We start from the raw sequence: 25,005 nt of genomic DNA, 5'->3' as shown, positions 1-25,005 counted from the left end.
ATAGATAGATAGATAGATAGATAGATAGATAGATAGATAGATAGATATAGATATATCTCTCTCCACTATCTGGATTGTGGCAATGGACAAGTAATATATCAAAACTTCTATAATTGCATGTACTTTATTGCATGTCAATAATATCTTAATGAAAATAAGGCCCCAAGGTAAAATAAATATTTTGCATTGTCAATTTAGAACTGCCAAGTTACAAACTTATATCACGAAAGTGATTTACAGAATTTTGTGAAACAAAATTTTACTCTGGATTAAAATTTCAAGTATACTTGATTTTACTATTAATATAAGCCTTATGTTACTATTAGTATACTTATGTGAAGTGCTATCACTAGTATTTTAAAAGTTATCACTAACCTAATTCTTTATTATTATTATTAATTTGGTTTATAAAACCTAAAAGTCTGGGATAACAGTTGTAAAGTCAAAGAATCCTCTAGAGCTTATTTGAGGAAACTGGCTGGCAAGGGATCCTGTTTTCCCACTTAATACACTGCTGCTCTTCAGAACTAGAGGCATTTACTCTGCGTTGTGGTGCAGTCCAGTGCAGGCCTTGCTCTCAGCTGAGGTCACATCACCCCCTTCATTCCTTTTTCCATCTGTTGCTACCACAGCCCTGAATATAACACACCATATTACAATCATTATGCACCTCTTTCTACCCTCTTGACTGGGGTGCCTAAAGGTGAGTCTTTTACTTTATTTTTACCTTCCTTCGCATGATCTATAGGATCTAGCATGTCGCCTGACATGTGGAGAATACAAAACAGATGTTATTGTACCAACAAACATGTGAGGAAATATTCTACTCACCCACACGTGGATAAGGATCTGCTGCTGTGTGCTCTTACTATGAGATGCTTCACTACAAGTCACCTTATAGTTTTCAAGAATTGCGGAGCTGGTACAAGGCAGGGACAGTCACTTTTCTTAATATTACTGGCCAATAAAGTCTGGGGTACAGATGGGGATGAGTGGCGTTAGCATCCTGATACCACTGGCGGACGCATCCCCTCCGGGCTATTTGTCAATTTTACATCCATGCAGGTGGTTTCTTCTGTAAGCAGTTGATGCTGATTTTGTTTTTACTGTTTTGAGTTATGATCACTCAATATGGCAATGATTCTGCAGGGGCTGAAGAGGGGCGTATAGGAAAATCTTCTGTGATTGGTGCGAGCAATGAATAGTTTGTGTTGGCAGTTCTGGGAATCTCTCTTCATCCTTTCCTTAGTCTATTGAGAATCTACATACCTCTTCATCAAACACTTTTGTGGAGTAAGAGCACAAAGTAAAATAGAATGGTTTTCATTCTCAAAGGACCCCAAAATGATCATGGTGTTGTAAAGAAAATCACCAAACACACATACTGAATTCACACTACTCTTCTTTGGAAACCTAAACCAACACCATAAATCACTTATTTCCACAGTATGATTTCCCTAAAGATCCCCCCCTGTATTAAGGCATTTTGGGAGGGGGGAGAAAATATACTGGAAATTGATCTTTTGACAAATTCACACTGCAAATATTTATGAAGCTATTGGGCTTCTCATATACTACCTTTTATTCTCTTGAGACTTTACTGGAGTCTAGAAAATTCATTTGAACTTTAAATTATTGTCTAAATAAATATTGTTTTCTACGTACTGCAATCTTCAGCATGATGGGCAAACAGTAGCTAATGAAACCTGGTACCAGCATAGAAAGCTGTAACCAGGATAACTGGCATCAAGCCCTGGCAGCTCATACATTATCTGCTGAGGTTGTGCTGACAGCTTAATGTAGTTTAGACTGCCAGACAAACGTAGCAACAATGAAACATATAAACCTGTGTTTACATTTAAACATATGTGGAAGTTCATAGTGCAGCTAATATATTGTTCCCAATTTTATAAAGAGGTTATAAAATATTTAGTAAAACATGACTTCATGTCAATTACGATGTACACATAAATGAAGCATCTCCTAGCAGCCATTATAGCCTCTGAATAAAGACTTGTGACAGTATATCTAATATGCATGCACAAGGAGTTGAAGCTGGTAATAGGCTAAAAAACAATCAGTTCATGATTTTTATATCCACAGATTATCCCAAAGTGTGATTGGTATTACTTCCTCACTAACTCTTAGATGACAGAACTCATACATCCCCCAAATCCTCACAAAGTAAAGGGCAAGAGGAAATAGTATATTTAAAAAGCCTTAAATTATCATAAAAATATTATTTTTGAATATATTTAATAATGTGTTTCTTGTGGGGCGCCTGGGTGGCTCAGTCGTTAAGCGCCTGCCTTCAGCTCAGGTCATGATCTCAGGGTCCTGGGATTGAGCCCGGCATCGGGCTCCCTGCTCCGCGGGAAGCCTGCTTCTCCCTCCCCCACTCCCCCTGCTTGTGTTCCCGCTCTCCCTGTGTCTCTCTCTGTCAAATAAATAAAATCTTTTAAAAAAAAAAAATAAATAATAATGTGTTTCTTGTATCTCCACATTATTGCCTCATGAAAAACTTTTTTTTCAGCTGTCATGTTTTCCTAGGGTTACGAGGTCATCAAAGCTCATCATTGCTTGGCACCCATGTTTTGGGACACAGATCTAGCCAAAGCTGAGCCAGCACTTGGCCATTTTTGCACAGATTGGCTTATATATAACCAGCCAAGTAATGATGTATTCACTGAGTACCAGGTGTTGGCGATGAAAATGGGTGCAACCAGAAATTAGTGACAGCACTGTCCAACTTGAGGTTACTTACATATATTTTGGTTTGGGAATGGTTTCTCACTCAGTAATGTGAGCCTACGTAATTGCTGGTTTTCTGATTTATAGGGGGTGGGAGGTAGGAAGAAGATTCCATGGCAGTAATAGAACAAACAGAAGTTGCCTGATATACCTCAGCATGGTCTGAGTAGATTGACCCAACTGAACTGGAAAGTATAATGAAAATAACACTCGTCAGTCCTCTCCTACAGGGCCTCGAGGTATACCAGCTAGCTGGCCGGGATTGAGTCAGGTGACCAGGGAAAGAAAACTATGTTCATGACATTGGGCCCCAATGCAGAAAGTCACAGGGACATTGCACAAAATCCACAAGTTATAAATTATAGCTGGTTAGGTTGAATGGCTTGGATAAAGCCTCTAGCAGTCCAGAATAGTTAGCAACAGAACCCCAGACACCTGGTTTTTATACTTACTGTTCTAAGTGGAAAGTTGTAGTATATACCCCTGAGTAACATAAAATTAATGTTTTCCTAGCCTTCTACTGCAGTGAAGAAATAAATTTTTTGCAGAAGTCACTATAATTAATGAGGACATAGATCTATATATATAAGGAGAATAACTACATGCAATTTAATGCACCGACAGATAGAATGGGATATGTCTATGAAATAGAACACATTGTGTTATATGTGATAGTCGCCTAGGTCTCAGTTTATTAGATATTTCATTGTATGTGTTTGCTGTAGTTCATGAACTTAAATTGAAGCCTACTGTTTTATATGTACAGAGTTAGACGAGGTTGTTGAGATTTATGGGTCATTTCAGTTGTGAGCTACCTGCTGATAGGAGTACAATGTCAGGGGCACATTTTGTGGTTGGGTTGTTTTCAGTGTGACTTCCTGTTGAAGCATGATGATTTAGATGCTTTCTCCACGTTCATTATAAACAACTTTTTTTCTCCCCAGCAAATTTTATAACCTAACCATAAACATCTCATCTAGGCTGATGCTTGATATATGAGATCCTGGGCAGAAGACATTCTAGGGGAGGTTGTTTTTCATACTGATAATTTTCCCTTCAAACATACTCTCTAATGCTGAATAGTATTGTTAACTATGTAAACATACAAGTATTGAAATATATTAGTATATTAAAATAACTTTCTTAAATGTATAACAAATTGAAAGATTAGCTAAGAATCTGCTATCCTTCGTATAATTAAACGAATATTACTTACACCAAGTACATATACATTTATTAAGAGGAGCTATAGATCAGAAAAAAGAAATTAAAGATACAAATAAGATTCCACAAGTTTAGGGCACCACTAGTATTTATAATATTATTTTCATTCAGTTGACCACATTTTGGCAAATTAGCCGAAAAGAAAATAAACATGGTCTAAAATGAACTACCCACTGCTAGCTTGAGAAAGCACTCTTTGAATCCTCCACTGAAGGTCAGATAACCAGACTGGGATTGGGGTTATGTTCACCGTTGACGTGGGGAGGTCTTTTACTGAACAGCACAGCTGGGCATTGCCTGTGCTCCAGTACAGCACCAGGGGACCTCTGGTTCCAAAAGGAGGGTCACAAGGTGTTTGTGTGTTGTGTTCTTGTCTCTAGAACTAGGCATTTTATGTGTTATTTCTAACCTAATAACATCACTCACCTACTTAAAATCATTCACGGGCCACTCTTTCCCTTCTAGCTGCAGCCGACCATCCCTGGAGAGGTGCACGATCTTTCTGATCTAGCCTCTGGCCACTGCTGCAACCTGGTCTTCTGCCCTGGTCCCCCAGGAGTCTCTGCCTCTCATACACAACTTCCGAAATGCACTCCTCTAGGCTGGTGTCCATGAGATGATACTGCCCTTTTGGGTCAGTTTTCTTTATTTTGAATACTTTATTTAAAAGGAGTGCATGCCCTGTGTAACAATTCAAACAAGAAATAAAGAAAATAAATGAATAGTTTTCTCCTTTCTCCCAGTTTCAATCTCCCAGAATGGTTAATGTGAACTTTTTTCTGTGTATTTCTCTATAAATTTTTCTAAACTCACTTAATTTTTTAAAATTTATTATTTTTTGAAAGATTTATTTTTTTAATTTGAGAGAGAGAGAGAGAGAGTGAGCACAGGGGGAGGGGCAGAGGGAAAGAATCTCAAGCAGACTCTATGCTGAACGCTGAGACCAAGGATCTCATGACCTTGAGATCATGACCTGAGTCAAAACCAAGAGTCGGATGCTGAACTATTTTTACTGTCTTTTAATTATTTCTCTTAAAATGCTAATAGTACTATATTTTATCAAACTTTTCTCACATAATAGCAGTTCTTCTAACATATTTAAGATCAATACATGCAGAGACCATTCATTTTAATATCTGCATACTAATCCATAACATAAATATTGAGGAAATCCACTTCTGGTGGTTTCCATTTTTTTTTTCCTTCGAACTGTGCTGAAGTAAAATCCTCATAAATAAATTATAAACTAGTACTGTTATTTTTGTGAGACAAAATAACCAAATAAAATAACATGTATGTTTAACATTTTTATCCAAACTGCTATGATTTCCCAAAGGGGTTAAGACATTCCCCACTTGCTCACACGATCTCATGTAACACACACTCAAGAGCAGTGGACCCTTCCCTTTTGGAAATGGCAGGTCATCATTGCTCTTAATTTGCATTTCTCTGACCACCTGTAAAGTCGGGCATCTTTTCACGTTATTAACCTTTTGCATTTTCCTTTCCTAGATTGACCATCTCATGTTCTTTTGTATTGAATTGGATGGTTTGCTGTTTTGTGAAGTAAATGGCAGAAATATTTTTAAAGAGTAGGTATATTAACGGTTTGTCTACAAGATATTGTATAAACGTTTTTGTCTTTTTATATTACAGGAATTTTTGAAATACAGAGCATTTTCCTTTATATAAGGAAAGACTGACTCAGTTGGTATCTTTCCAAAGAAGCTCTCCCCACCACTCCCATTACAATTGCTATGAATTTTCAGGGTTTTTTTTTTTAAGATTTTATTTATTTCTTTGACAGAGAGAGAGCAGGAGAGCATAAACAGGGGAGAGAGGCAGAGATAGAGGAAGAAGCAGGCTTCCCGCCGAGCAGGGAGCCGGATGCAGGACTTGATCCCAGGACCCTGGGATCATGACCTAGCCGAAGGCAATCGCTTGACCAATTGAGCCACCCAGGTGCCCGTCCAGTTTTGTTTTTTTTTTTTTTTCCCCTTTCACTATTGTATTAAACTTTTTGTTGTTGTTTTTGTGTTTGTTGCACTCCTTTTAAATAAAGTATTCAAAATAAAGAAAACTGACCCAAAAGGACAGTATCATCTCATGGACACCAGCCTAGAGGAGTGCATTTCGGAAGTTGTGTTTGAGAGGCAGAGACTCCTGGGGGACCAGGGCAGAAGACCAGGTTGCAGCAGTGGCCAGAGGCTAGATCAGAAAGATCGTGCACCTCTCCAGGGATGGTCGGCTGCAGCTAGAAGGGAAAGAGTGGCCCGTGAATGATTTTATCGGGAATCTTTTCTGCAGCTAGAAGGGAAAGAGTGGCCTGTGAATGACTTATCGGGAATCTTTTCTGCAGTTATGGCCAATCATTTATTCACTTCTACTATTGGCTATTCAGTTGTGCCCACATCATTTATTAAATAGCCTATCCTTGTTTCACTGAATAAAAATGCCATATATACTTACAGATATTTCTAGGTTCTGATTCACTGGCCTATTTATGTATTTCTATGCAAATACCGTATTTCCTTGGCTATAATATAATATAATATAATATAATATAATACTTCTAATGGTGTAATAATTGTAACACCTGCTAGGGTGTTCCTCTTACTTTCATTATTCAAAAATGCAAATTCTCACATATTTAGTTTTCATGTGATTTTTTTTTTTTTTTAACAATCTTTGTGTTCAATCTCCCTCTCTCCCACCAAAACAATTCCACCTAGGATTCCAATATGACTGGTGCCAAAATTATATGTAAATCCTAGAACTTGTATGTAATTGATAATGACCCCTTACATTCAAGATACTTGGCCTCTTCATTTACTGAAGTGTCTACTTGTAAATACTTATAATATGTCCTTTGCCTTTCTTGCTGAATAAATATACCAGTATTTTATATTTTTTGTCAATATTAGGAAAGAGATTATTTTTCTATTTCCATTTCAAACTGAATTTTGCTAATATGAAGAAAAACAATTAATTTTTTTACTGTATACTTTGTAGCCAGCTAATTAGCAAAAATTTCTCATTAATTTTCATAACTTTTAATTGAATCTCTTGGGTTTATTAGGTATGCCATCATGTCATCTGGAAACAAGGATAAATTTGTCACCTTTTTTAACGTTGATGATAGGTGTTCTATTTTCTTTTCTTATTCAGCCATGGATAATATGAGTACTAGTGAGCATTTTCATTTAGTGCCTGATTATTATTGCTATTTTGACAAATGACTTTATTATATTTATGGTAGCTGACTTTTATCATATTTAATGTAGCTGAGTTTTCTTTTTATTTTCATAGGATTTTATTAAAAATGGCTTCTAAGTTTGATTAAGTGGTTTGGGTTTACCACTGACAAAATCACATATACCTCCTTTAAGTTTTGAATAGAAGGAATTAAATTGATGAATTTATTAAGGTTGAGTGATCCCTGCAGTTTGAAATACCCTATTCTCACCTTACTTATTATAGTTACCACTGCCTGGAAATATATCACATTCATTTGTTTATTCTCTTTTCCCCATTCTAGAATGTATGTACTATGACAATTTTGTTTGCTGCTGTATCCTCACCACCTAGAATAGTATCTGGCACAGAGATGATAATACATTTTTGATAAATAAGTAAACAGATGTTCTAGATACATTCATATTTTAATATTTTGCTGGACTTAATTTGTCAAAAATTTATTCTAAAGCTTTGTGTCATTATTCATGAGTAAATTGGTATATAGTTTTACTTTCCGGTAGCTTTATTGGCTTTTTAAATTAAACATATGCTAGTATCTTCGTGTGAATTTGGATGTTGTTTTATATTATATTATTCTGATTTGCATTTATTTGGGTAGTTTACAAATTGCTGTAGCTCACAGAAGATCTTTTATGTTATGTTTTTGATTTTTCTTTCTTTTTTCTCTGTTTATGATTTACATATTAATGTCCTCACTCACATTCATGGCTGTGATCTTTTCCCTCATACTGCCCATTTTATTAATAGGTCTTCTCGGCCTTTGGTCTCAGAGCAGTATGTGTTTTTTTGTTTGTTTGTCTTTCAGTTCTTAATTAAGTTTTAAAATTCTTAAATTATATTCTCAAATTTCGTCTAAATCTGAAACACTTCATTGTGTCCTAGTTATATTTCCTTTTAAAATTCTTATATTATATTCTCAAATTTCATCTAAATCTGATTGAAACACTTTATTGTGTCCTAGTTATATTTCCTTAAGAATTTTCTTCAGATCAAAGAAAATAAATTCTTCCTACAGGCATAACTGACCACTCCCACAGCTCCCAGCAACCAATTGCAGCATTTATGGGGAGGAGGGCCTCTGCCTGGTCACACCTAGCAATGGCATATAACCACCTGGGGGACTTTCCCCTCACACACAAACCATTCACAGATGCCATCTCTGAGAATGTTTTAAATTTTGTAATGACAATCCTGATTAAGAGGAAGAGCTCTTTTCACTATCATTTCTTCATAATCTCTATTTCATTAGCTTGCTTATGTCTTTTTCTTTTTTTTACATGTCTCTTTTCTACCAGATTATGTAGTCTCAGGGATGAACTTGTCTTCTATCTTTGTCCCTCCAACATCACATACATTTCTCAAAAAAAAAAAAAAATTGGGATAGATGGCTGTTATCTTAGTGGCACTCTCATGACTCAAAAGATTTGATGTTCCTCCCTTATTATTTCACTGACTATGAAAGACAGGATATTAATCTATTTGACTCTCAAATTGACCAGGCAGTGGGAAATATACATATATATTTATTTATAAAATATACATGCACATACCCACCTATATATAGTCCATAAATAAAATGGCTAGTTGGGTTTTTATTTCTTCTATTTGTAATTGGTTACACTGGCATGGAAAAAAAATACTTAGTGTTATACTTAATGTTGAGAAACTAGAAGCTTTCCCAGTAAACTCAGATACAAGCCAAGGATCTCTTACTACTCCTCTTCAACATCACACTGGAAGAGCTTGTTCATGCAGTCAGGCAAGAAAAGGAAATAAACGTATACAGATTGAAAAAGAAGAAATAAAACTATCTTTGCTCAGAGATAGCATGATAATCTATGCAGAAAATCTGAAATAATCAGCAAAAAACCCCTCCTTTTTCAAGTTTTATAACAACCTTATTCATAATTGTTTATAGCAGCTTTATTCATAACAGAGTAATTATTCATAATCCCCAAACTTGGAAGCAACTAATATATCCTAGTAGGTAAATGGATAGATAAACTGTGGTTACATCCAGATACTGGAATATTATTCAGGCTAAAAATAAGTGAGCTATCAAGCCATGAAAAGACATGAAGGAAATTTAAATGCATGTTTCTAACACCAATCTGAGAAGCCTACATACTATACGATTCCAATGATATGGCATTCAGGAAAAGGCAAACTATGGATACCTTAAAAAGATCCATGATTTCCAGAGGATTTGGGGAGGGAATGAACTGTCAGAACACAGAGGATTTTTAGGACAGTGAAAATCTCTGTGATACCATAATAGATATATGTCATTGTACATTTGTCCAAACCAAACCTATATTATGGATATAGAGTATAAAATACCAAGAATGCACGCTAATGTGAAGTATGGGCTGGGTGGTGATGATGTGTGAATGTCGGTTCCTCAGCTCTAACAATTGTCCCACTCTGGTGGGGGATGTTGAGAATAGGGGAACCTGAGCATGGGTGGGTTTGGGAGTGTATGAGTACTCTCCATACCTTCTCCTCAATTTTGCTGTGAACCCAAAATTCTTCTAAAAAATTGTCTTAAGAAAGAACAAAACAAAACAAAAAACACTCCTGGGGCACTTGGGTGGCTAAGTCGGTGAAGCATCTGCCTTCGGCTCAGGTCGTGGTCCTGGGGTCCTGGGATTGAGTCCGGCATCAGGTTTCCCGCTCAGCAGAGAGTCTGCTTCTCCCTCTCGCTCTGCCCCAACTCCTGCATCTTCTGTCTCTCACTGTCTCTCCCATTCTGTCTCTCTTTCACTCTCACATAAATAAATAAAATCTGAAAAACAAAAAAACAAAACAAAAAAGCAACCCACTCCTTGTTACCATTTATTTCCTAATTTTATTCATCTTAGTTTTCCTGGATATACACAGTTCCTAGGTAAATTTACAAATTGTACTTTATTTCCCTCCTTTTCTAATGAGGAAATAAAATAGAGAATGTGAGAAACTATTAAAGCACATAAAGCACTTGCCTTTGCCCGGATTGGGCTCGAGTGGAGTGTTTATAGTTGTGTGTGCTGCCTGCAATAAAGAAAACGGGGATAAAAAGAAGCTTTAAATTCTACTTGCCAAAGAAACAAGGACTTTTGAGGGGAAAAAGTTTAGATTTCAAGTCTAAAGTCATTTCAAATGTTTTAAAGCTAGGATTTTTTTTATTGTTCAATATTTCTCTTTGCTTATAGCCGAAACCAAGTTATATTATCATTTTGTGAATTACTGCTACCGAAAGGTAGGTTTCTCTTGCACTTCCCATGCCCAGCCCGGACACTTTAAAGCTGAGTTGCATTTCTCAGCCTCTGGCTGCTAGAGAAAAGTGACAGCATCATTCTGCCACCCCTTGATCCAGGGAGTGGGGGCTGTTTTCCAAATAAGCAGCAGAGTAGCCTGAACAACAAGAGCAATAAAAGTTAAAGAGGAAGGTGCAGAGGAGCCAAAGGTAGAGGAAAGAACACTTCATTCCCAGGAACAAAAAAGGCTGAGATGCAGCATTTCCTGTCAGCCTATTTCCCCTCAGCGTGTCCCCACACCAGGGAGAGTCCTTTCCACTTTCATTTTTTTTTTCTTTTTAATTTTAATTCCAATGCACTTAACATGCAGTGTTATATTAGTTTCAGGTGTACAATACAGGGATTCAACAATTCTATACATCACTCAGTACTCATCCTGGTAAGTGTCCTCTTAACCCCTTTACCTATTTCACCCAACCTCCCACCCACCTCCCCTCTGGTGACCATCAGTGTGTTCTCTAGAGTTAAGAGTCTATTTTTTTTCTTTGTTTCTTTATTTTGTTTCTTAAATTCCATATATGAGTAAAATCCTATGGCCTTTGTCTTTCTCTGACTGACTTACTTTGTTTAGCATTATTACACTGTTTAGTTCCATCCATGCTGTTGAAAATGGCAAGATTTCTTCTTTTTATGACTGAATAATATTCATATATATATATATATACACACACATATATGTATACACACACACCACATATATACCTAAATATATATATATATATACACATCTTCTTTATCCATTCATCTATTGATGGACATTTAGGCTGCTTCCATGTCTAGGCTACTGGAAATAATGCTGCAATAGACATAGGGGTGCATATAATTTTTTGAATTAGTGTTTTCATAATCTTTGGGTAAATACCCATTACTGGATCTAATGATAATTCTATTTTTAATTTTTTGAGGAACCTCCATACTGTTTTCCACAGTGGCTGCACCAGTTTGCATTCCCACCAACGGCGCACAAGGGTTCCTTTTTCTCCACATCCTCGCCAACACTTGTTGATTCTTGTGTTGTTGATTTTAGCCATTCTGACAGGTGTGAGGTGATTATCTTGTTGTACTTTTGATTTGCATTTCCCTGATGGTAAGTGATGTTCATGTGTCTGTTGGCTGTCTGCATGTCTTGTTTGGAGAAACGTCTGTTCATGTCTTTTGCTATTTTTAAATTGGATTATTAAGCATTTTTTGGTGTTGAGTTGTTTAAGTTCTTTATATATTTTAGATACTAACCCTTTATCAGCTATGTCATTTGCAGATATCTTCTCCATTCAGTAGGTTGCCTTTTGGTTTTGTTGACTGTTTCCTTTGCTGAGCAGAGGCTTTTTATTTTGATATAGTCCCAATAGTTTATTTTTGCTTTTGTTTCCCTTGCCTCAGTAGACATATCTAGAAAAATGTTGATACAGCTGGTGTTGAAGAAATTACTGCCTGTGCTTTCTTCTAGGATTTTTATGATTTCAGGTATCACATTTAGATCTTTATTCCATTTTGAGTTTATTTTTGTGTATAGTGTAAAAAGTGGTCCAGTTTCACTCTTTTGCATGTAGCCATACGATTTTCCCAACACCATTTTTTGAAGAGACTGTCTTTTCCCCATTGCATATTCTTGCCTCCTTTGTTAAAGATAATTGACCATACAATTGTGGGTTTATTTCTGGGCTTTATATTCTGTTCCATTAATCTATGTGTCTATTTTTGTGCAAGTACCATACTGTTTTGATTACCACAGCTTTGTAGTATATCTTGATATCTGGGGTTGTGATACCTCCAATTTTGTTCTTTTTCAAGATTGCTTTGGCTATTCGGGGTCTTTTGCTTTGGCTATTCGGGGTCTTTTGTGGTTCCATATAAATTTTAAGATTATTCTAGTTCTGTGAAAAATGCTGTCAGTATTTTGATAGGATTGTATTGAATCGATGGATTGCTTTGGTTAGTATGGACATTTTAACAATATTTGTTCTTCTAATTCATGGGCATGGAATATCTTTCCATTTGTTTGTGTCATCTTCAGTTTCTTTCATCAGTGTTTAATAGTTTTCACAGTAAGAGTCTTTCCCTTCCTTGGTTAAGTTTATTCCTACTATTGTTCTATTACTGTTGATTACATCCTTTATGTTTGTTATTAGCTGCTTTATATATTCAGGTGCCCCCATGGTAGGTATGTAAATACTTAAAATTGTTTATTTTCTTGTTGGATTTTTCCTTTATGATTACATAGTGTCCTTCTTTATCTCTTGTTACAGTCTTTACAGTATGTTTTGTTCCATACAGGTATTACTATCCTGGCTTTCTTTTTACTTCCATTTCTATGATAAATGTTTTCCCGTCCCTTCACTTTCAATCTGCAAGTGCCTTTAGGTCTAAAATGAGTGTCTTGTAGAAAAAATAATAATAATAATAAAATGAGTCTCTTGTAGGCAGCATATTGATGGGTCTTGCTTTTTTATTCCATCACTCTACGTCTCTTGACTGTTTAAAAAACTAATTATTGATAGGTATGTATATATTGTCATTTTGTTATTTGTGTTATGGTTGTCTTTGTAGTTCTTCTCTGTTCATTTCTTCTCTTTCTTCTCACATATATGTGAGATGTGATATATACTTTGCTATATATCTTTGCTATATACTGGTTTCCTTTTTCTTTATTTTTTGCATATCTATTACCAGTTTTTGATTTGTGGTTTCCCTTAGGTTTATATTACAACATCTTATGCACATAGCAGTCAGTATTAAGTTCATGGTCGCTTAAGTTTGAACCCATTCATGACTCCCCCCACCCACCATATTTTATACATATGGTATCATACTTTACATACTTTTATTTTGTGAGTCCCTTGACTGATTTTTATAGATATACTTAATTTTACTGCTTTTATGCTTTCTACTTTTCCCACTTCTACTTATAGTTTTTCTTTTCCACTCAAAGAGTCCCCTTTAACATTTCTTGTAGGGCTGGCTTAATGGTGATTAATTTCTTTACCTTTGTTTGACTGGGAAACTCTTTCTCTCTCCTTATGTTCTAAATGAAACCCTTGCTGGATAATATATTCTTGGTTGCAGGGTTTTTTGTTTGTTTGTTTTCCTTTCAGCATTCTGAATATATCTTGCCACTACCCTCTGGCCTACAGTATTTCTGCTGAAAAATCAGCTGATAGCCTTATGGGTTTTCCCTTGATGTAACTGTCTTCTTTCCTCTTGATACTTTTAAAATCTCTCTTTATCAGTACTTTTTGCCATTTTAATTACCATGTGTCTTCATGTGGACCTCCTTGTCTTGATTCTGTTAGGAGTTATCTGTGCCTCCTGGATCTGGATTTCTGTTTCCTTGCCCAGATTAGGGAAGTTTTCAACTATTATTTCTTCAAATAAATTTTCTGCCCCCCCTTTCTCTCTCTTCTCCTTTTAGGATCTCTATAATGCTAATGTTATCATACTTGCTGGTGTGGCTGAGCTTCCTTATTCATTTTCATTTGTTATTTTTTCTCTCTTTTGTTCAGCTTGATTACCTCCCATTTCTCTGCCCTCCAGGTCACCGATGTGTTCCTCTGCTTCCTCTAGTCTACTCTTTATTCCATCTAGCTTATTTTAAATTTCAGTTATTGAGTTCTTCATCTCTGATTGGTTCTTTTATATGTTTTCTATCTCTTTGTTGAAGGTCTCACGGGTCCTCCACTGTTTTCTCAATTCCAATGAGTATCTTTATGACCATTACCTTAAATTTTTTATCAGCACATTACTTATCTCCATTTTGCTTAAGCTCTTGTTGTGATTTTGTTCTGTTCTTTCATTTGGAACATATGCCTCTGTCTCCTCATTTTGTCTGATTTTCTGAGTCTGTTTCTATGTGTTAGGAAAGATAGCCACATTTCTTGCTCTGGAATGTGGTGGCCCTTATGCAGCAGAGGTCCTGTCATGCCCTGCAGCATAACGTCCCCTGTTTACCGGGACCTAGCATTTCAGGGGCGTCGCCTCTGCCATGTGTGCCCTGCTGTTGTGGCTGACCCATGCTTTCCTTCAGTCCAGCTGTCTGCCTTTTGTGGGAAAGGCTTAGTCCCTGTGTTGTTAGTTGGCCAGCCTGGGGTTGATCTGGGCTTGAGTTGAGTCAGACCGGGCATTTTTCAGAGATGCAGTAGCACCAGACTACACGGTGCTCTCCTTATGTTGTCCTCTAAGAAGCTTCCATTGGTGGGCAGGGGGCCTGTAGTCAGACCTGGTGTCTGCTGCCAGCCCACTGCCGGGGACATAATTGGACTGGCCTGTATGATTATCTTCTCCTCTCCCTGAGGTAGAAGTCACTTTGGAGTCATGCTGGCCCCTGTCGGGGCTGCTTATGACTCTGCCAGGCTTGTACCTCTGCTTTGGATGGGCTCTCACAAAAGAAGGCACGGTGGAGGGGGCGGGTCCCCAGAAGGCCATGGGGGTGGGGCATGTGATTCCAGCAGGTTCCATGTGGTCTGCTGCAGGAGGGGACCTGCAGCTGCCTGCGAAAACTCCTCCAAGGCAGGCTGGGTTGGAGGGGGTAGATCTGCAGAAGCCATGGGATGGACTGCATACTGTTTGCAGGCTAGCTGGAGAGGATTAGCACTGTGCTCATTCCCACAGGTGTCCATGTGTCTAGGCTGGTCAGCAGGGGAAGGAAATGGTGCTCCTTTGCTCTCAGAGAAGTCTCCCAAAGATCCCTGCACCTCTAGCACATGCTGAGATTAGTAAATAAATCTCCTTCCCATACACCCCAGGTGTTTTTGAGACTGCTGCTCCTGTGCTGTATCTCAGCCGGGCTGCTTTTTGTGCTGTCTCCTAGCTCTCCTGGAGCCACGCCCACTGGTTTTGAAAGTTCTAGGGGTTACGTCCCACTGACTGGGAAAACCTCTGGTTTTCAAAGCCAAATGTTATAGCGATCTGTCTTCTCCATGCAGGTCCCCTGTGCGTGGGCTGCCTGGAGTGGGGGTCTGCTCCTCTCCCCTCTCCATGCCTGCTGTGTCCTTCTGTCCTGCAGACAGTCCCCCAGGTCCCTACCGCATCTTCACCCTTCCTACCCTCTTCAGTGTGGCCTCTTCTCTACATTCATCTGTGGGGAGTCTTTTTGCCAGTCTTCAGGTTCTTTGTTTTTTTTCTTGTTTGTTTAAATTGATTGATGTGGGTGTTACCTAGCTGTATCTGTGGGACAAGTTGAGCTTAGGATTCTCCTACTCTGTTGCCTTCCTAGAAGTCCCCCCACGTTCCTTTCTTACTCTTCAAGTCTTTTGACAGGTCTGACACCTGCTGTGTACTTAACCCTGGGCCACCTGTGGGATGCAATGCCTTCAGGTTGTTTACCCTCCGAGGAGTCTGCTAGAAAAGCAGGTGATGTCAGTGTCATAGAACAAGGGCTCCGCAGGCAGTCAGCACAGAGCAGGATAGGAGCAAGGGGTAACATGGAAATACCTCTCACCAGTCCTAGGGAATCAGGAAGGCTTTCAGGGCCGATGACTTGTAAGCTGAGTCATGAAGGACCCTTGGGGGTTTCCAGGCCAAAGTGAGTGGGAAAGGTAGGAGAACGACGGTCCATGTTGGGAGAAACTGTGTGTAAGGGATCAAAGGCAACAGAGAGAGCACAGCCTTTAGGGCAGGAAAAGGGTGTTTATGGCTGAAATGGGAAGGGCTGAGAGAGGGAAAGATGGTGAGGCCAATGACATTGGAAAGGCTCCAAAGGCCTTGCTCAGGACGGTGTGCTTGAGCTGAAGGATGTGTAACCAGGAAAATGACAGGTTTAAACAGTGCTTTCACATTATTTGCCATTATGGATTAGAATATGTTTTTGGTTTTTTTTGTTTTTTCACATTTAGAAATAAATGTAAAATAACTGCCAGTTTCTAGAGAATGCCTAGAAATTAGTGGGAACACAACTCATCCAGGGATGGTGAGTCACTATAAATTTTCGAAATTATGACCTGTCCCCGCAGTTTCTTGCAAATTATTTCAAGCTAACAGATACTCGTTTATGTGCCCTCTCCTAGAGGTCGGCTTGGGTAATCAGTGGTGGGGGGTTACAAAAGGAAATGCTCTGTTAATCACAAAATATTGTAACATCTTATTTTATTTATCTGAGAACAGAAGCTGGAAAGCTTCACCTAAATAATGAAACTAGCAAATGCTGCGATGCCTTAATGTCCATGCAAGCTGACACTATGAGAGCCTATGAAACCTTTAACTTCTAAAGGAAATAAAGAACAGCCAGAATAATAAATATTGTCTTTTATATTCTGGCTAGGCTACAAAATTTAAGGAGAAGATATACTCAACTTGTATACTGAGCCAATGATATCACATAAGTAACTACTATTGTGGTTGGAGGGAAGTTACATTCCCAGACATTATTCGAAAGGTGATGGAAAGCGAGCAACTACTAGCTAGTTAGTCAAGTGTATGTCAGACCTGGAGAAAGAATGTCTGCAGTACTGTGTAAACCATTAACCAGATACTCCTGAACCAGCCAGTCATTCCTGGGGATGTTAGATGTTATGAAAAGATGTGTCCTCTGGCCATCAGGGGCTCACAACTCACATTCAGGGAGCCCATCCCCTACGGATTGAATACAACTTGGGCAGCTGTCCCTATATTCCAGAAAGGTTGGAGTCAAGGACCTTTAAGGGATGCTAAGAGCAAGATAATATTGCACAAGCTGAGAAACATTGACAACCATAGTCAAAGCATTTGCTGTCAAAATTCTCCAGTGATATCTTATCTAGAGCACAACCCTTGGAGTGAAAGCCTTCTCAGAATAATAAAGAAAAAAGAAAATTCTGTTTTCCAGTCTGAAAGAGAATGTGGAAATTTGTCTTGGAAGTTTATATGCCCTGCTAAGTTAATCAATCAAAAACCTGTTTTGAAAGGGTGATCTTTCAAAGTTGGTGACAAAGAACTAGTCATAATGCATATCCTTTGTATCACACTGCAGTCCTTCTTGGTAGGGAAACTGACAGAGAAGAGTTGCCTAAGAAGCACATTTCCAGGCTTTCAAAGCACCAGCCTGAGTATGATGGGCTGGGATCAATGCTTACATGCACAAAGAATCGCAGATTTCCCGTTGCTCTCCTGCCCAAGCTCCGGGCACTTAGCAAGTATGAACCCCCAGCATGAGTTCTTGCTCACCGTTGTTCCTATGCCCACTCCCCTACCTTCTCCACCTGGCAAACTCTTACCTTGTAAAACCCAGCAAAAGCAAAACTGCATTCTCCCATAAGCTGGTCATCCTTCTCTCGTCCCCATGGCTCAGGCATCTGTAGGCATTTACCACTTTTTTTTTAAAATTTATTTTGTGCAAATGTTTGTTGAAGTGTCTTTCTCCTCCGGGCTTATGGATTCTTTTAGGGATTTTGTTTACCTTTGAGTCTCCAGACCCTGGTCAAGGCTGGACCAGGAAAAAATAATGCACTTTTCTTTTTTCTTTTTTCTCTCTCCTTTCCTTCCCTTTCTTTTTCTCTTCTCTTCTTTTCTTTTTTTAAACTTTTTTAATGAGTAAACATTGGGGAAAAAAAAATCCCTGGAAGCATGGCTATTACTTATGGAAGATATAGTAACTTAAATAACCAGGAAAACAGGTATAGCTGGATCCAGGACACAGATGCCATCACTGGAACTCTGCCTTTCTGTCTCTTGTTTCTGTTCTCTTCTGAAAACTGGCTTGATTATCAGACAGGTTCTCTCTCTGTGGTTGCGCTGGGGGAGTGTTGTGTTCTGACTGAGTTGGCCATCTATGCACCCCAGACTCGGGACGAGGAAGGGAGGTACAGGGATCTGAGCATGTCTGACCAATCACCTGGAGTGGGAAGGAGGATCATTTTCAGTGGCTTTGTTTATTTATAAATGGAACTTTATACCATTTGACTGCCTTCACCTGTTTTACCCCCACCCCCACGCCATCACATCCCTCCCCCACCTCTAGTAACTGCCAGTCTGTTCTCTGTATCTGTGAGTTCCATTTTTTGTTGTTCTGTTTTTGTTTTTGTTTTTTTCTTGTCTGAACAAAGCCATCTATATAAACCCATGTATTTCATAAGCATCCGTAGTGACTCCAGATCTTCTGGTTTACTCACCAGGAATCGTTTGAAATGCCTTGTTCAACAACCCCACCGCCCTTTTATTCCTAAAATGATAAAAGGCACATGATGACCAAGCATGTTACAATAGAATAAACTTCCAGTCAGGCACGAGGAAGAACTGCCAGTCCAGGCGTGGAAGAGGAAGATAAGCATGGTGCTGTCGGTAGCTTTGATTTTGAAGTTAGACTTCTTGAAGGCATGTGGCATTAAAATCTGTGTCATTGTTTCTATCTAGTAGCACTGGGAAATGGCAAGTCCACATGGGTTTATTTATATAGGTATCTGAAGCAGGCTTAAACTGTTCATGTGGACTGAGCCCAAACTACCATTGCCCTGATTAAAGGAAAGGATGGTATCTGGTACTTGAAGGTTTGTCCTGCATGATCAGTAAGAATTGAAGACGATTTTAGGTGTAGAATCAGTTGCTTATCTACTACCGTGGGAGTCAGAAGTGTTTCGAGTTGAGAAACTTATAATTCATACATTTTAACTCTTGAAATACCGCGAGGACCATATACCTACACCTTATCATTAAACAAACAAATAAACAAACAGTGATCTTGCAGTAAGAAGTATGAACAGTCACACTACGTTGGGCAAATACAGACTAGAAATAATGTCATGCCCGTGCATGTCAGGTTTTGCCATAAATAAAAGTTAATGGCATATTTAGAGGGGAAAAGAAAAGAAAACTGTGTTTTCAGAGCCTTTTGGATTTTAGAATTTCATTTTTATTTATATTACTTATTATACATTGGCCTCTCTGTGTAGTGTATTGGGCTGTTGGGCTGGCCATGGCAAACACCAGCTCCCAGATTCCCTCTTCTTGCTTCAGGCTGGCTTTGCCCAGGGGAGGCCTGGTGGGAACTGGGAGTTCAGAGAGAAGGCAGAAGCCAGAATGTTTTTCACTTTCTCTTCAAGAACCATTTCTGGGGGCGCTGGGGGGCTCAGTCAGTTAAGCATCTGCCTTTGGCTCAGGTCACAATCCCAGGGTCCTGGGATCGAGCCCTGCAGGGAGCCTCCTTCTCTGTCTCCCTCTGCTGTTCCCCCTGCTTATGTTCTCTCACATGCGCTCTCTGTGTGTCAAATAAATAAATAAAATCATTAAAAAAAATTTTTTTTTTTTAAAGAAGCATTTCTGGCAGTGGCAGCCTCTCTCTCCTCCTCCCAGCTTCCAGCAGTTAGCCACCTCCTCCTTCTGTCCTCCCACAGAGCCCCAGTGCTGCTGATCTCAGGGCAGCTTCCTACCCTGTGGTGCTTCCACCACCTTTGTAACTTGATCTCAGCATCAAATTCCCGCAGCCGAGCTACTGGGCATGAGCCCCATTTCCCTGACTTGACTCTGACCCATGCACATGGCCAGTTACTTGTTCAGTACAAACCACAGATTTATTGCAACCTTCTAGTGGAAACTGTGTGATCCTTTTATTTTATCAAGAGAAAGATGTGATTCCTTTGGGGCATATTAACTGAGAAAGATTTGGAGACTAACTCAAATTTAACGCTTTGTAAAGACAAACACAATATTTTAATTGGGAAACATATGATGGTGAAGCAGTATCTATAAACACCATTACCTTTGGGAAGTTCAATGAAAGCTGCTAGAAGGTTCATGAACAAAGAAGAAGACCGGTCTCATCGCTGTTTCTTCAGATTTGTGGAACTAGCTTGTGGTTGGGATATGTGAGGCTTTCCGGACAATAGTTGTCAGAAATTTGGAACACATGAATTTGTGTTTGGAGTTGACTAATCAGCTTCCAATCCTGTAAGTTCTTATACAACTGGGTTCTTGGTATGAATTTATTTTCAGATTTTGCTGCCTTATTTATTCGTTTCCATACCTACTGTTATTTCCTTCTTTGTGAGAGACACTGGTCTGAGTCAGAAGTCAGGTGGCAGAGTGGAGTGAAGAGGAGCGTGGCTTCTGGGAATGCCACCAACAGCTGAACTGAAATGTTCACAGGTCTTCCCTTGGTGTATACTTTTGGTTTTTATGGGTCTGATTTGGTTAGAGGGTCAGGCCTCTATAGTCTAAAATGAAAGACAGGTGAGTTGTGATAAAATATAATTCAGTAAGAGCAGAAGGAAAGAATCATAGCCTTGTCTATAGAAATGGTAAAAACGTGAGTATGTTTCTATGAACTTAGAGAATATAACTCTGCTGGATAGTGGAAAACACTTATATTGCATTTAACATGGTTGCAATATAAAGCCAAGCTCATTTTCAAAGTCTTATTCTGGGTCCATTTATTAAATAGTTTATACTATCATTGAAAAAAATAAAAACTGGCCAATTACTGTCATACCTTTTAACTCTATAGCTAATTAATTACGGCTTCCCAGAATTGAGTATATAGATCCAAATGAAAAGAGCCAGCCCATGGGAACTATAGTTCCTGGTTAGGTAGAAGAATTCATTTAATTTTACAGGACTTGTTTTTGTTTTGTTTTGGTTTGGTTTGTGTCTCTATTTTTGTAGCTGATTTATCTTGAGCTAGCATTTGTAAAAGATGGGGTGGGCCCCTAAGAGAATCTTTCTTCACCCACATTTAAGGGAGCTAGGATTCCTTTCACTAGGATTGACAGATGTCCTACCCAAGGTAGAATTCTTTTAAAGGTTCTTCTGTTTTGCTTTGCTTTATTGTTTGTGTATTTTGCATGCAGAATGGAAGTATCAAAAGACTACCAACATCTCAGCCCACTGATGGCATAGGGCAGGAAATGACCGGATCACACTAGTGATTAGTCAGAAAAGGTGTCACTGCTATAGGGAGACAGTTCTCCAGGGTTCTCTTGTATTTCTGCACGTTGTGAGGGAGGCCCCTACTACCCTCTTGTTCTGGATGATCTCTTCAAGGAGGTCACAGAGAGATCTGCTTATTATCCATTATAGTGAAGACAGTATCGCCCTTCAGGACAAAAGGAAGGTTTGCTTGCAGCTCCTTATTAAAGATCTGGGTGCCCTAAGCTCAGGGTCCTCACCTATATGTAGTTCAGAACCACTTACTTGTAGCACCTTGCTTTTAATCCACTTCATCTCATAGTTGTTGGAGAGCAGGGGAACTGACATGGTCATCATGTCCATACTTCATTCTGCCTGAGCTCCGAGTCACGCAGTCCTTTGTCTCTGACCCAAGAGTCTTGTATCTTCTGCCAGCAACTGCAAGACTGTGGCATGCTAACGTGTGAGCTTGCAAGCAGGGTGAAGTCTCAGACCCTCCCCCGGTCTTGCCAATTACTCTAGCACTACAGAAGAACCTCCTTTCGTAAAAATCGGTGGAGAAAGTGTTGAAATTCACTGATGGAACATTTATGTTTAATATATAGAGTTGATAATTTGTATTTTAGTTTTATCAGCCCATGTGAAATACTGGAATTTTCTGAATATCTGTAACTTTTTATACTATTATCTATAAACATCCATTTCCCCCCAGTAAAAAGGATTTGGGCTTTTATCTGGCTGGATTTTATCTGGTATTAGAACAGTTTGTGATTTGTTAGCTGAACCAGCAGTTTTTTGCAAGCTAAGAAAAAATAGAAATACTATCTATTTATCTGCTTGTGAAATACCTTCTCAATAGCCCCGCCAGCTCAGCTGTTTTGGAAGACTTACTTCATGTTACGAGTGGGATTTCTTCCACGTCTGCAGAAAACAGTCACAGCCGCTAGCTCAGTGCATTTCATAAGGGTCCGTCCTGTCTTCCACGCTTTTTGTTTTGGCAGTCAGGAATTGCTCTAAATCTTTTTCTTAACATCCTTGAACTGGCCTTTGAAGGATTTGTAAAATTTTAAAAGGTTGTATGAAGAGGGTAGCATTCTCTGGTAAAAAAGAAAAAAAAGAGAAGAAAGCCATCAGTAGGATTTCCATGCCACTCCAGGGAAAGACCAGGGCTCAGAGGCATGATGCATGGACACACCTAAACAGGCGTTCATCAGAAGCACCGGCCACCCTGTCTATTACAGCAAGACTGTTGTCACACCCTCATCTGTGGGGCTGGGGACTGCAGGAGGACAACTTGTATGCCACTTGCTGCAGGCAGGAGAGGCTCTGGCTAACAAGTATACCACCCGGGGTTGGTAGGACACTTGCAAATAAGGACAGCCTGGGCTCCAAACAGCTGGCTTGGGGACACTTCTCTGTACAGTGGCACACTTCAGATGTTTGGAGAGTAACACCTGTTACCTGAGACATGGCGTCATTTTCAGATGCGACAATAGAGGCGTGTTACAGCTGTCGTCTTCGGAGAGAATAAACAGAGTTACTCTCTTTACCACCAGTGTCATTGTAACTCGACGGGTCTCAAATGTGTGGTTCCCAGAGCAGTAGTAAAAGCATCACCTGCCAACATGGTAGAAATGCAAATCATGGGCCCTGCTTCGGTACTACTGAATTAGAAAACCCTGGTGTGGGACCAGCAACGTTTAGCGTAACACCCTCCCACCCTCCACCAGGTGATTCTGGTGCAAGGGGGGGGGGGGTTGAGAGCCACAGGTGTTACTCATTGTATCTCAGGTCAGAGGAGAATGAGGTTAGTTGGGTTATAAGTAGGGAACGAGTAAATGAAAGGTAGTGCTGTCAGATGTATAAAGGGATGATGGTAGAATTCGTTGAATAAACCTACTGATGTTTTCATTTAAGAAAATATATCTAATGCCTCTTCTCTGCGGGGCACTGTTAAGATACAGATATGAAAAAGGGATTCCATAATACTTCAGAGTCTATATCAGGGGTGGACCATTAATGATGGCCTATGGACAAAATCCCATTTTCCAAATGTTTTGATAAATAAAGTTGTGTTAGGACACAGTCATAGGTGTCCATCTGCATATCGTCTGTGGGTGCTCTCAGGCTACCATGCAGATTGAAAAGCTCAACAAGGACCCACAAAGTCCCACAAAGCCAGAAACTAATATCTGGAGCTGTAATAAAAGGTCGAGTCTAGTGTTTCCAGGGGAACTACTGTCCACATTCCAGGTAGTTATACTCGAATGGAGGTGTGGTGTGCAAGTGCTCTTCTGCTGTCCAGTGATAAACTTGTGCTGGATTTTTGCCACAGCAGAGAACTTCACTTCATGGACGTGGTGATCGTGGAAGGTGTAAAGACTGTCAGGCAAGAGGCAGAGCAATTACTGTGCGGAGCTCCTTAATGTACCAAGGGTAAAGGGGTGTGTGAACAAATGGAGAAATAACAAGGGGAAGAAATGAAGAAAAATAAAAAGAAGATTTGGGTTGAGAAGGGAGCATATAAGCAATCAAAAGAATGTGACCTACGTGAAAAGCGAAGTGTGCAGGACAAGGCTGGCGAAGCCAATTAAGGAGATAAATACAGGTGTAGAACATTCCCCGCTGCTTAGCGTGGGGGGCAGGGTCCGAGTCTCCCAGGGAATTCTGGGACCCTCTACAGAGGCAGAAAATGGTGCGGGAAGTGTCTGGGGAAGAGTCACCCTCTGCTACTGTGTAAGTCTCCGTGTTCGAACATGCTTATTCATAGGAGTGTTCCCTCGATTCTTTACTCTGTATACATCCTTGCTGCTAACTGACCGATTGTGTAGCAGGCCATGGAAAAAGCTCTGAGTTTCCCCTTAGAAAGTCTGGTTACTTCCTGCCTTCACCTCTGATTGTTTGACTTTGGGCAAATCATTTCATGGCTCAGTGTCTCCCTTTCCTCATTTGTGAGATACTGTTTCAGGCTTCCTCCTGCATTGACACTGTGCTATTCTACTAGACTCACTTATGGAAGGGCATCGCTAAACCAGAGTCACAGAGCATTTCCCCAGCTCCAGGGCTGAAAGAGCAAAGGAAGATGAGCAGAGACACTTGGACCCTCCTAACAAGGGGATTGCGGACTAGTTTGGCATGGGGGTATTAGTTTCCCTCCAAAGATTTGATGTGGACTTATTTCTAACTCATATCTACTAATAGATTTCCTCTCTTGCCCGAAGAGATTGTTCACTGTGAAAATGTTTGGAGATGGGAAATGGCCAGCTGAGCTCCATGCCTGAGATTTCTCACAGAGTTCTCATTCTTTTAGGAATTTTTCTTTAAATGTGGAGCACACCCAACCTCCGACAAGGAAACGTCAGTAGCTTTGAACCTGATTACGACAAACAGTCGAGACATCACCTGCATAACGTGTACCGACATCAGGTAAGGCTCGGAAACGCCGTCACCCTCCACAGGTTGCTTTCCCAGTGGTGGCCTCTCGTGGGAACCTCCTCAGTGGTTTCTCTTTCTTGAGGAGTGTCTGCTTTGCTTCGATGCCATTCATGCAATGTGGGTGTATTTCAGTATGATCAAATTATTTAAAGTGCCAAATCCTTAGTGTGGTCCATGGTCAAAGCTTCGATGCCGTTCACCCAATGTGGGTATATTTCACTATAATCAAACTTTT

At 39.6% G+C, this 25,005-nt stretch overlaps 1 protein-coding gene across 3 annotated transcripts in view; it reads left to right on the top strand.

The window, feature by feature from the left end:
• The window catches only part of LOC118001946 (E3 ubiquitin-protein ligase parkin-like), a 1,266,913-nt gene that overhangs the window by 675,139 nt on the left and 566,769 nt on the right, over positions 1–25,005 (top strand). For all 3 annotated transcript variants that reach the window (XM_034992136.1, XM_034992135.1, XM_034992134.1), the window contains exon 6: positions 24,646–24,761. In XM_034992136.1, the coding sequence (XP_034848027.1) occupies positions 24,646–24,761 (116 nt within the window). The remainder of the gene's footprint in view (positions 1–24,645; positions 24,762–25,005) is intronic.

Source organism: Mirounga leonina, unplaced genomic scaffold, assembly GCF_011800145.1.
Source record: "Mirounga leonina isolate KUSES-001 unplaced genomic scaffold, KU_Mleo_1.0 Mir_55, whole genome shotgun sequence".
Lineage (NCBI taxonomy): Eukaryota > Metazoa > Chordata > Mammalia > Carnivora > Phocidae > Mirounga > Mirounga leonina.
Note: the sequence above shows the minus strand (reverse complement) of the source record. Positions and strands in the feature narration are given on the sequence as shown.